Here is a 12,348-nt window from a genome sequence, read left to right as displayed (position 1 = left end):
CCGAGGAACCAGGGGGTCTGTTGAGACTCCTTCAAGGAGTTCATAGGATCTTCCTTTTTCAAGTACATATCTGCATAATGCTGGATATTCTTCATATTCTCCAACTGACACAACATATTGTTGACAGATGGAACACAGAAGCAGATAATATAGCACTCATCCATTAAGTCAGGCATTAGACAGTTTGCAAAACTATAAAGCAATGTTACTCTTCTCATTAATTTTTCTTATTTTTGAAAATATAGCTAGTTTTTTTTAAAGTATTACTCTCATTTTATTTTCGTTAAATGAATAAGTCAATACTGAATTTTTAAACTTTTAATTTCTAACAGAGTAAGTATTGCCAGATACAATCTATATAAAGTTCTTTGGAGTCCTCATAACCTTTAGGAATGCAAAGGGGTGCTCAGAACAAAAAGTCTGAGAAACACTGGTAGCATGCAATCAGCCAACCTTAGCAGCATTACTAAGCAACCCTGTGATCTTTCCAGGGTAAGCTCTCATTAGCCGAGTTTTCATGCACAGAAAGCTAATTATTTACCCCTTCTGCTTTCCTTCCTGCTTATCTCACTGCCTTCCTTCCTTTCCTTCATACCTTTTGAGAGAATGCAGGAGTAAATATTGACCAGCTCTGACAAAAACCTCGAGGTATGTCCTGATGTCAAGAATGGACGTTAGTGGAAAAGGCAGTCAATCAAATAATTACAATGAATTGTGAACACAGGAACATGAGGTCACAGAAGAGAGAATTTAGACGTGTGATTCTGAGATCAGAAGGACAAAAAGGGTACAGGACTTGGGACGGCACAAGACCTGAACAAATAGTTCAACCTTCTTTTTACTCTTGTGAATCAACCTCTTATTTCAATCAGAAGTGTTGCACTGTAGCTGCCATGGGTGTGCACTGCTCCCACCTCTCTTCAATAGAGAACCTGTAGGAGCAGTGCAGTTTGCTGACATACTCTCACTGTCATGAATTCAGGAACCACCTCCACTTTCCAGTCCAGGCCAATGACTAAGCACAGCATAGATCGCTCTCAGGGCCTGGCCATCTTTGCCCAAGCCAAGTTCCCGTATGGGTTATTGTGCCAGAGTTCCCTGCCGGGCAGGCTAAGACTCAGAGTTGTATTCCTGAGTCTCTTTTTCTCTGATTCCCCCTTCCTTTACTACACTGCAGTCTGGGGCTTTCCCTTCCTATTCCTCTTCTCTCTCCACTTTTTCTTTCACAGGTATTACTCCCTAATAAATTGTCTGAACCTCAGTTTTGTCTCCGATAAAATGGAAATTAGGTAATATCTTTCTCAATCAATTGTGTAATAATTAAACGAGATAATATATGTGACTAACTTTGGTAAAATGTAAAGTCCTAAACAAATGAAATTACTATGGTTGTTACCATGACTACCAACGACAGTGGTGACATCAATACCAAATGGTATTCGACACCGATAGGTTATTTTTTCTCTGTGTCTGTGATCCTTCTTTGTTTTGTTATGCATTCCAGAACAGTGGCTTTCAAACTTATTCACAAGGGAGGGAATATGGCAATCATGACGCTCATTGCCAAATACCATGGACCACAGATATATTTATGTCCACGATACTATTCATTCATTCAACAAATATGTGAGAATTTACTGTGTGTCAGAGATCATTCAGGGTGCTAGGATTACAGGATTTTGAATCTACTGCCTAATTAATAAAGACAGTTTTCTAATGGAAATAAACACATTAATAAATACAGTCAGTTCTCCGCAGAATCTGTATGAACTTGTTCAGTCTTCTCAAAACTGGATGAGATGATCATAGGGCGTAAAATTATGCACATGTTATAGATGAGAAAACCAAGCCACAAAAAGAAGTAAAATAACTTCCTCAAGATCAAACAGCTGGTGAGTGGCAGAGCCATGCTTCAAACTTAGGCCATGTGACTTAAGTCCTTGTGGTTCATCTCTAAGCCAGTGATTCTCAAATGGTAGCTGTGTCAGGACTCTTTGAAAGGGGATTGTTACAACTCAGATTGCTGGGACCTACCTAGACATTTTCTGATTCAGTAGGTATGAGGTGGGGGTCAGGAATTTGCATTTCTAGCAAATTTCAAGGACATGCATATGCTGCCAGTCCTGTGGGTCCTGGGACCACAGTGTGAGAACTTCTGCTAAGCAATATTGCTTCTCTATAAGCCTACTTGTAACAGTCTGAGCCTAGCACCAAACTGTGATTTGCATATAAACTCACTTGCATTTTATATCATTTTAATATAAACTAAATTTTCAGGAATGCAACTTCTGGATAAATCAACAGAAATGTTCTTTGTTTTGCTGGGAACTTGACCAAGAATTGCCTAGCATTAATAATGGAGGTATGATATTTGAATGGCCACCTGACAAGACTATTAGGACATTCATCAAGTTATTATTATCTCTGGATACTCACTTTCCAATAGGAAAATGAATGCATTAGACTAAGAGGTATCTGAGTTATGACTCACTGAAATAATTTCTGTTCTCAGGAAAAAAAGGTCCCTATCAATTGTATTATGACTTTATCATTCTTTTTTATTTTATAATGATTTTTGTTTTTTCCATTATAGCTGGTTTACAGTGTTCTGTCAATTTTCTACTGTACAGCAAGGTAACCCAGTCACGCATGACACTACAATTCTATTTAGAAACATAAAGAGCAAGTACCTGAATCTCATTCAGTTTTCCAGTACATTTATACATGAGCATTTTAATTTTTTTTGCTTTTTAGGGCCACACTTGCAGCATATGTTGGTTCCCAGGCTAGGGGTCCAATCAGAGCTGTAGCCACCGGCCTATATCCCAGCCACAACAATGTCAGATCTGAGCCATGTCTTCAACCTACACAGCAGCTCATGGCTATGCCGGATCCATGACTCACTGATCGAGGTCAGGGATCAAACCCGAAACCTCATGGTTCCTAGTTCAAACTGCTTCCCCTGCACCATGACGGGAACTCCTACATGAGCATTTTAGAAAATGAAATGTACTTGTATTCAAATTTTATTTAAAATACCCTTTTTCCCTGATGATCAACTATAATAAAATTGAGAAATAAATTACTTTTTCTCAATACTTATATACATTTTAAGAAATTTTTAAAACATTTAAATATTTTTTTTTCTTTCTTTGGCATCTGGAGGTTCCAGGGCTAGGGGCTGAATTTGGAGCTGCAGCTGTCTGCCTAAGCCACAGCCACAGCAACACAGATCCGAGCTGAATATGTTACTTACACCACAGCTCAAAGCAATGCTGGATCCTTATCCCACTGAGCAAGGCCAAGGATCGAACCTGCATCATCACAGACACTGTGTCGAGTTCTTAACCACAACCTCATGGTTCCTACTTGGATTCGTTTCTGCTGTGCCACGATGGGAGCTCCCTCTGGTAAAAAATTTTACTGTTTTTTGGAGTTCCCTTTGTGGCGCAGCACAAATGAATCCGACTAGGAACCATGAGGTTGCAGGCTCGATCCTGAGTTGCTGTGGCTGTGGTGTAGGCCGGCAGCTTTAGCTCTGATTCAACCTCTAGCCTGCGAACCTCCGTATGCTGAGGGTGCAGCCCTAAAAAACAACATTTTACTGTTTTTTAACAACCAATGACACACTTTCTCAGAGATTAGGAAAGCAATGTAACGCTGTCAGTGTATCTCTAAACAGTAAGTGTCTTAGCTTAATTATATGCTGTCAGCTTATCATTTTAAGTAAACAGAAATAAAACCTAGAGATAGAGAGTTGGCCCCACCCTTGCCTTTGCAGTTTATGAGGACATTAGAGAGCATTTCCACTGCTAAGCTTTCAAGGGCAACTTCTTTTGCCAAATCAAAATTAGCTTTCAGGCCTAGGGACCAAGATAAGGTTATGAAGTGCATTTATTTTTAACACCCCAGCACGCTTGGTGTTTTCAAGCCAGGATCAAGGGAGATCAAGGTGCATGAGGTGGACTTGCTCCCTTTGAATGCTTACAAAATACTGGCCATACAAGGATTTATTTCTAACCAGTGTGATGAGGGCAAAAGGCACGTGCCCTAAAGGGCAGGGACACAGGAAAGTCTGTTTTGTTCCTCACCTGTCCTTGATGCTGCACAGGGCCTGACGCCTAAAAGATTCTGAAAGGAGCCCAACTTCCAACAAGAGCCAGGAAAGTCAGAGAAGCTCTTACAGAAAGGGTGATACTTACACTGAACAAGGAGGCACCTGGAAATAGGGGTACCTATTAATTACTGGCGATCAGACTGGTCACCCTAGAATCTGCTCCTAAGACCAGCTTTCTCCCACCCGCTGGTTCCCTTCCTCCCCCCAAGTTACTTCCCCCCGCTGGGCCTCCAGCTTTTCAGCTGTAAAACAAGAGCTTTAAGTGCACTTGTGGGTTTGTGCGTGCGCGTGCGCACAACTAAATTCTAGAACTTTAGCAGGGGAAAAAAACACAAAACACTTAATCGCACAAACTGCAAATGAGCACTACGTGTCGAATCTTCCCGTGGCTAACTGGCAAATAACATTAACAGGAAACCGACAAAACCCAGGAAAAAAAAAAAGGTAGTGAAAGTTTTGGGAAACGGAAGGAAGAGCAGTTCTAAAACAACTGGGGTGGCTGGGGGTCGCGCGGAAAATTGTTCCGAGGGAAGAAAAGTTAACCGAGTTGGTGAGGACTAAGTAACGAAGACAAAGAAGTAAAAGCAAACTTGACCAGCTCGCTCACCCTCTGGGCTTTTTGCTCACTTTCGGTCCCCTACCCCCACCCCCTCCCCCTCCCAGCTCTCGGTGTCCGTCTCTCTCTGACCTTTAGTCCCCGCCACCCCACCTCTGTCTCTTTCTCCCTCCCTCTCTCTCTCCTCTCTCGGGTCTCCCTCTCCGTTACTTTGCAAGGAGCGCAGTCCGGGGCGCGCGCGGACCAGCAGTGGCTCCTCAGTCCTCTCTGGAGACATCCCTTGCCAAGAGAACCTGACCCTGGGGTCCCAGGCCGTCTGTCGGGCCGCGGCCAGGTGAGGGGCTCGCGCCACCAAGCCCTTACCTGAGGGGCGGAGCCACGCCTGGGTGCCCAGCCCCCGCCACCCCGAGACTCCGCCCACGCTGGGTCACTGGTTTCCGGCCCCTCGGACTATTTTAAGGAGCGCGCGCGACCGTAGTGGCCTCAGCCCCCAGCCTGCCACGCTCCGGCTCCCGCTCCCTCCCCCACCTCTCCTGTGCTCCCGGCCGGCATGGGTCCCCGGCTGGGCTCGCTGCTCTCTGCCCTCCTGCTGCTTCTTTACGTCGCGGGCACCGCGCACTGTGACACTCCTGCCAACTGCACCTATCCTGACCTGCTGGGCACCTGGATCTTCCACGTGGGCCCTGGTGGTTCCCAGCGCGACGTCAACTGCTCGGTTATGGGTAAGCCGCCGGCGCCCTCGGACCCGCTCTCTTCTCGCGCCTGCCCGGGGCTCCTTCCGTTCGGTCCTTGAGCCCTTCTCCTCGCAGCGCCCCCTCCGAGCTCCCAACTAGCTGGAGGCCAGGGACGTCCTGGCTGGACTTGGGACCCCCCTCCGGGTGCCCTTTCCTGCTCCAGGGCAACGATGTCAAAGTGGAACTGCTGAGAATTTCTAACTTCACTTAGTCCTAGTTATCCCCGGCGCCTCAGCACTTTTTACAAGTACTTTTTTCCCACTTAATTTGTGTTTTTGGTTTGGTGAGGAGGAGAGTTAAGACCGTGCCATTTTATGTTTCCGTCCAATCTGCAGTTTTTTATTGTGCCAGTGAGAAATGAGCTCAAAGACTCCAGAGAATATAGCAATTAAAGTTTTCTTCTTTTAAGTTGTGGGAAAGTGCCCTTATGCCTGGCGATTTTGATTTGAACACGTGTTGTTGCTTCTAGTCTGAGAAAACTTCTGGTACCACTCCACAGTTGCATAGATTGCAGGGAGGTAGTGTATTAGTATATAAAAGTTTTTTTTTTTTTTAATAACTCTTTAGCCAGTAATTGTATTTTGAAATGCTCAGAGCCAAGTACAATGCCTAGCTCATGGAAGGCTCTCAAGAAATATCGAGTGTTTGAACACCCTGGGACATTCCAAATGCCTTCAGATGACACGACTATCCCAAAGACAAAGAATTTAGTCAAGGGAAAAGAAAAAAACACACAACCTTGGTTCAGGAGAGGCACTCTAGTTGCACACAAACCCTCTGCCAACCTGTGACTTGTGCAGAATGGGTGAAGCTCTCGGCTGCAATTTCCTTGTTAACAGAACACAGACTGCCAGGTCATTTGTTACTAAAACAGACTTATAGAACTGTCCAACTCCAGATAACTGTAGCATTTCATAATCCTGGGCATCATAACCATTTTTTCTTTTGAAAATTGAAGCTGGAGGTCCAAAGCAGAAGACCAGGGATTTGCACATTTCTGTCACAGAATCTCCTCTTTCAGAGTATTAATTCCGAAATGTGGAAAATATGAGTCCCCACTTTCTGAAGGCTAAAAGTTTAGTTCCTGTCAGTAGAAGTTAGTTCTACAGGCTAGAAACCACAAGTTTGCTGAGTACTTTAGAAGCATTCACATTCTGAGGTTCTAAACTGTAGAGCCATTTAAAAGAAAGATACCCCATTTCTTCTCTAAAGAGATCATTCCCTTTATTCTTCTGATCTGATAGGTCTTTTTATATTTTTACAGTTCCCCTTTTTGACTACCATTTTGTCTTCTCCCCATTTCTGCCTGTCATTTTCAACATCCCCCCTTTCTCCTTTTCGTCAATGGAAAAATTTCTAAAGTGTTTGTTTGCTCTGGTAATGACTGTACTGTTCTCTCTGCTGCTGGGCTCCTTCATATATCTTTCGAGCCTTCATTTCAGTCTTGCCTTAGATTCCTCTGGGATTATCCAGAGGAAGGCCATAAAATGGGGAATCATAGCTTCACAAGCCAGATCTACCCAAATCAGAGGTAGCAGGAAAGGAAAGTAGCTTAAAAAGATTAGAAATTAGAGAGGGGATTTTTTTTTTCCCCTCCTGTTGAAGTTCAAATAATTTTCCTTTGTTGTGCATTTTCTTTTCTTTAGGACCACCAGAAAAAAAAGTAGTGGTGCACCTTAAGAAGTTGGATACAGCATATGATGACTTTGGCAATTCTGGACGTTTCACCATCATTTACAATCAAGGTTTTGAGATTGTGCTGAATGACTACAAGTGGTTTGCCTTTTTTAAGGTTAGTTCTGTTGGGATATGCATTCATATTTTTAATGATCTGATACCTGAAAACCCTTCTAATAAAGAGACACTTGGTATTTTAACTTTAGATTAAGATGATAGCCAGAATTGATACATACCACTTTTTCCAAGAGAAATTAGATGGTGTAATTTTGCCACTTTATTTGAAATTATGACTTTGATAGCTTTAAAAAAACACATCTGATCTGTGGTTGGTTATTTTGATAAGTATGAGTAGATTCTTAATTTATTTTCTTTATTACTACACATTGATTTCTAAACTTTGATTTAGTCACTTGGTTTGTACTGAATCTGTAGGAAAGAGATTTTATAAATTTCTTTATCTTAGGGTTATTGTACTGTCCTCTTGTTAGCTCTGAGAAATTGATGTAAATGACTCATTGAAGTATTATAATATACTAAATATATATATAACACACTAAAATACTTATAAAATATATGATAAAATATAAAATATATATAATTATACTACACTAAATATATTAATGTGAATAACTTAGTTGACTAAACTAAGGCATTGAGATAGCACTGGAGTTACTCCTTGGGTTAAAGTAAAAGGTAGCCCAGCCAGGCCAGCTTGTTTGCTCTTTCACTAGGGAAAAACTATTGTCCATTCTTAGAGCCTTACTCATTGCTTCTAATTATAGTCATACTCTAGGTTAACATAGTTGAGCACAGATTGCAATCCATCCCTGAAAGCCTTCTGAAGTTGGAATGTTTCCTGTTAGAGAGTAAATTGTTAAACTAAATTGAATCCATAAGCCTGAGAATAGCTGTTTCTTATTACAGAGTATGAATAAATAAAGACAGGCTTTTTCAAAGGATAGGGTCTATAGCCTAAAACATCTGGTAAGAGTTAGCCAATTACAGGGATTCGTGGGAAAGTGAGAGAATGAGTCCATTAAAGATGGTGGAAGACAAAGCACCAGCAAAACACTAACTTCTAAATTTATCCTGATTCCTCACAGGGGTTGGGACTTAATCACTAACTATGATATGTTATTAACATCTGAACCAACTAAATTTCTTAGAATAAAAACAGCAAATACTTTTTCCTATGAGGACCCATTTTTTAACAGGAAAAAAGAAAAAAGAGATAGAAAAAAGTTATCTCCTCTCACCTGGACTAGCTGTTTGATATTCAGCTGGTAGGAACCAATCTTTCTATGCTGGCTGTTGAGGGCCAGCTGTCTGTTTTATTGGTTGAAACCTACGCTTGACCAATTATTAAATATTTTTTAATGTTACTCATAGATACTATGGGTTTTTTGTTTGTTTTTATGGCCGCACCTGTGGCACATGGAAGTTTCCAGGCCAGGCGAGGGATTAAATGTGAGCTGCAGCTGAGAACTCTGCTGCAACAAGGGATCCTTTTAACCCACTGTGCTGGGTCAGGATTGAATTGCACCTCCAAAGCAATCCAAGCTGCTGCAGCTGGATTCTTAACCCACCGTGCCATAGGGAGAACTCCAATATTATGTGTTTTTAAAAATCATAGCAGTATCTGTATGAATTTTCAAAACTGTAGTATCTATGCTGTAGATGAGAGTCCATCTGAGTATAATTCTTGGTCTGCATATTGACGAGCCTAGGCCTTTGCAGACCTCTTGTAGATACTCTCCTACGCCCTTCAAAGGTTCTTTGCCTTCAGGTTGGGAGCAATTGCCCATGGAACTGATGTACAAGGAAAGAGATATTCAAGACAGTCCTTACTGTGTACCCTCCCCTCCTCCCCCTCTTCCTCTTGCCCCTCCTTTTCCCCTCCTTCTCCTTTTGTTGATACAAGATAGGTACTTAAGCAATATTTGTTTAAAAAATGAAAATGAAGTAGAATTAAGTTGAAGAATAGATAGAATACATTATTTAAGTACAAGATAGGGTGCCGTATATAAATAGATGAGTAAATAGTTTTATCCATTTGGCTTAGAAAACTTTTCATTCCTCACTTTTGTAGAAATTGGAAAAATAGTGGGGAAAACTTCTAACGTCATGGTTAACTACCTGAGAAATAATGAGAAATAAGGAAGAGCAGTTACCCCTCTGTTAGTATTTTCCCTGTCAGTTTGTCTGTTTGCAGCTTGAATAGGAGCCTGGAGATGGTGAAGACCGAGGAAATGGCTGGTGGATAAAGAAGGAATTGGAACACTTCTTTGTACAGTTGACCCTTGAACAACACAGGTTTGAATTGCATGGATCCACTTTTACAGAGATATTTTTCAATAGTAAATATCTCATTACCACAAGATCTGAGGTTGGTTGATTCCTCAGATGTGGAACCCTGTCTGTGGAGGGCCAGCTATAAGTTGGTTTTCAACTACTTGGAGGGTCAGTGCCCCAAACCCTGTGTTGTTCAAGGGTCAACCCCTATTTCTCTTTAATTCACAGAGTAAGCAATTTTTTTTTCCCCCATTACTTCAGAACATTAGTTGCAGGTCAATAGAAAACCACTTTTTCAAGCCAAATAAAGTTATCAGTGTACTCAGCCATAAATGGGAAGAGTCCATATATATACTGTTGTAGGGGAGTACCCTACCTGATCCTATGTTTCTGGATGGCGTTCCCTCATTAGGAATAAAAATAGGAAGAGTGTACTTCTGCTACTGATAGCAGTATATATTTTAAAGTGTCAATCCGGTAAGTTCCCTTTGTGGCTCTGCTGGTTAAGAACCTGACTGGTATCCACAAGGATGCAGGTTTGATCCCTGGCCTTGCTCAGTGGGTTAAGGATCCAGCATTGCTGCAAGCTACAATGTAGGTCGCAGATGTGATTTAGATCTGGGGTTTCTGTGGCTGTGGTGTAGGCCAATGGCTGCAGCTCCAATTCGACTCCTAGCCTGAGAACTTATATATGCCTTGGGTGCAGCCCTAAAAAGAGAAAAAAAAGGGTTGATTTGACCAGAACCATTATCAGGACCATGTTTTTTCCTGCTGAAAAATCAGCCACTCTTGTCAGTAGGTAGGCCTTGTGATAAGGATCATTATTTCAATAAGCAGAGTAGAACAGACACAAGATACTAGATTTCATTTGTTTCCCTTAACATAAGTAATTCAAGATAAACATGTTTTGCAGAGTAATAAAATGCCATCTTCTCTTAGCAAATCCAACTGAATATGTAATGAGGAGCAGCAGCATTTAACAAATTTAAGAAAAATGATAAAGTGGAGCTGATTTTACATAATAGGATAGACACTGTGTGACACTTAACTTAAAAAGCTTGCTGGGTTTTACTGTTAGGCACCTGAGTATTTCCTATAGTGGTGCTGGGCAAATCATGCAAATCATGCTGGCTGTGTAACTCAAGAAACCGCATCTAGATAGCGCATCTATTTCATAAACAAAGCATACGGGATTTTTTCCTGTAAGTTTTAGAAAGTATCTTTTACTTTAAAATTTATTTTTAAAATGAAAGAAAATTATCAGAACTTACCCAGTATTTACTACTCGAGTGTCTTATGTAAACTACAACATAACCCACTCAACCTATTTATTGCTGTTGCAGAAGTATCTGACAAATTTTTGCCATTTATACCCTCCACGATTATCCTACAAATCAGTTGGATTTCCAGATCTCTCCATTGACCCATACCACCTCTGAGTCCTTGTTTCCTTTTGCCCTCTTCTGATATGCTTTCAGGAGATTTTTTTTTCTTAGAGTGTTCCTGCTAGAGTTTGCTGAGTAGGTAATACATGCAGGGTATTCCATTCGGCTCGCTCCACCTTGTTCCCCCAGGTTAGCCTGTAGCTCTACAGAGCAAACAGCTTCCACATCATTCTCCCTGCATTCCAGTTGTGAAGCTATAGTGATCCTATTCTCTTGCTAGGAATTTGCTTTATTATGTTATCCTTATTCAGGCCTCACTTGGAACATAAGCAGAAGTTTTCATGATTTGAGGTTCCTAAACCTTTTTTTCCTTGGTTTTAACTGCCTAAGAAATCGGGAGTGGGGGATCTTTTTTTTTTTTTTTCTTTTTTACATGTGACTTCAAGCTAAATAAAAGCTTGGAAGGAAATCTTGACAGTGAAAATTTTTGTATAGTTTTGAGTTAGGCAGGAAGCACTAGGTTTATATTTTTAAAAGACACTTTTTTTCTACTCAACTTCCTGCAGACATTGTGATAAGAACACTTCATGGGGTTTAGAAACGCAAATGAATTTAAGGTTCATGCAGGCAGATAACCTGAGCATTTGAAACAACTTTATGTAAAACAATGAAGCGTAATTCGACCTGTGGCAAAATGGAAATTTTCCTAGAGACATTCAAATTCAATTTTCCTCTAAAATAATGTGCTGGCCAAAATAAAAAGACAGTACTATCTGCAGGTCATTTTTTAAGACGATCAAATTTTAATAGCATTACCATTTGGTTATAATTAGCATGCTCCAACAAATGTGTACCCTTTAAAAGTACCCGTAGATGAAAAACAGCCCATCTCTTATATAAAACACACAATGTAGCAAAACAATATAAAGGACGTTTAACTATGGCTGACTTTTTGATAGGTAGCTAAGTGATAATGTTTTCTTCCTTATGCTTTTATGCACTTTGTTCATTTTTTATCACAAGCATGTATAAAGCTCTTCTACACTATCCTCTATCAGACTGCCGAGGTAAGGAGTGGAATGAAAACAAACATGGCTCCGAAGAATGCCCTTGAGTTGAAGAGGCTTTCTAACTTTTACTATTTTCTCATTTTACTTTCTCTGAGGCTGTAAAAGGGAGAATGAACTCAGATTTTATTTTGAAGACTAAGCTACTCAAGGGCTGAAGATGCATAGAAGGGAAACTAGAATCATTATGGATGGAAATTTTATTTGGTGATACTCAAGCAAACAGTAAAGTTTTTGATTTCTTTCCTTTTTCTTTTTTATGGCCGCACCTGTAGCATATGGAAGTTCCCAGGCCCGGGGCTGAATCAGAGCAACAACCACAGCCACGGCAACATTGGATCCTTAACTCACCGAGTGAGGCTAGGGATAGAACCCACATCCTCACAGAGACCGCACTGGGTCTTCAGCCTGCTGAGTCACAACGGGAACTCGGAACTTCACTGATTTCTAATTAAGTTTTTGTTTGGGACCCACCAACTTTACTACAACTATAAGCTTAAAAGCACTACCATGAATA

General features: G+C 41.0%; 2 protein-coding genes across 36 annotated transcripts in view; one reads left to right on the top strand and one right to left on the bottom strand.

The window, feature by feature from the left end:
• Positions 1-12,348, bottom strand: part of LOC102160855 (uncharacterized) — a 393,443-nt gene that overhangs the window by 368,634 nt on the left and 12,461 nt on the right. For 22 of the 35 annotated variants that reach the window (XR_014814881.1, XR_014814909.1, XR_014814915.1 and 19 more), the window contains exon 1: positions 4,884-5,038. The exons of 2 other annotated variants lie outside the window; for them this stretch is intronic. The gene's annotated coding sequence lies outside the window, so the exon portion shown is untranslated. Of the gene's footprint in view, positions 1-4,883; positions 5,186-12,348 lie in introns of those variants that run through there. 11 more of the 35 variants (XR_014814880.1, XR_014814891.1, XR_014814890.1 and 8 more) reach the window with 1 other exon arrangement.
• CTSC (cathepsin C) overlaps positions 5,153-12,348 on the top strand; it is a 35,387-nt gene continuing 28,191 nt past the window's right edge. The window contains exons 1-2 of the mRNA XM_003129741.4: positions 5,153-5,395; positions 7,054-7,199. Of these exons, the coding sequence (XP_003129789.1) occupies positions 5,224-5,395; positions 7,054-7,199 (318 nt within the window). The 5' untranslated portion in view covers positions 5,153-5,223. The remainder of the gene's footprint in view (positions 5,396-7,053; positions 7,200-12,348) is intronic.

Source organism: Sus scrofa, chromosome 9 (genome assembly GCF_054392235.1).
Source record: "Sus scrofa isolate SSC_HxYL_T2T_F1_AM1 chromosome 9, Sscrofa_HxYL_maternal_Yorkshire_Landrace_v2.0, whole genome shotgun sequence".
NCBI classification, from domain to species: Eukaryota; Metazoa; Chordata; class Mammalia; order Artiodactyla; family Suidae; genus Sus; species Sus scrofa.
The sequence above is the reverse complement of the archived record's forward strand: the minus strand, read 5'-3'. Positions and strand labels throughout refer to the sequence as shown.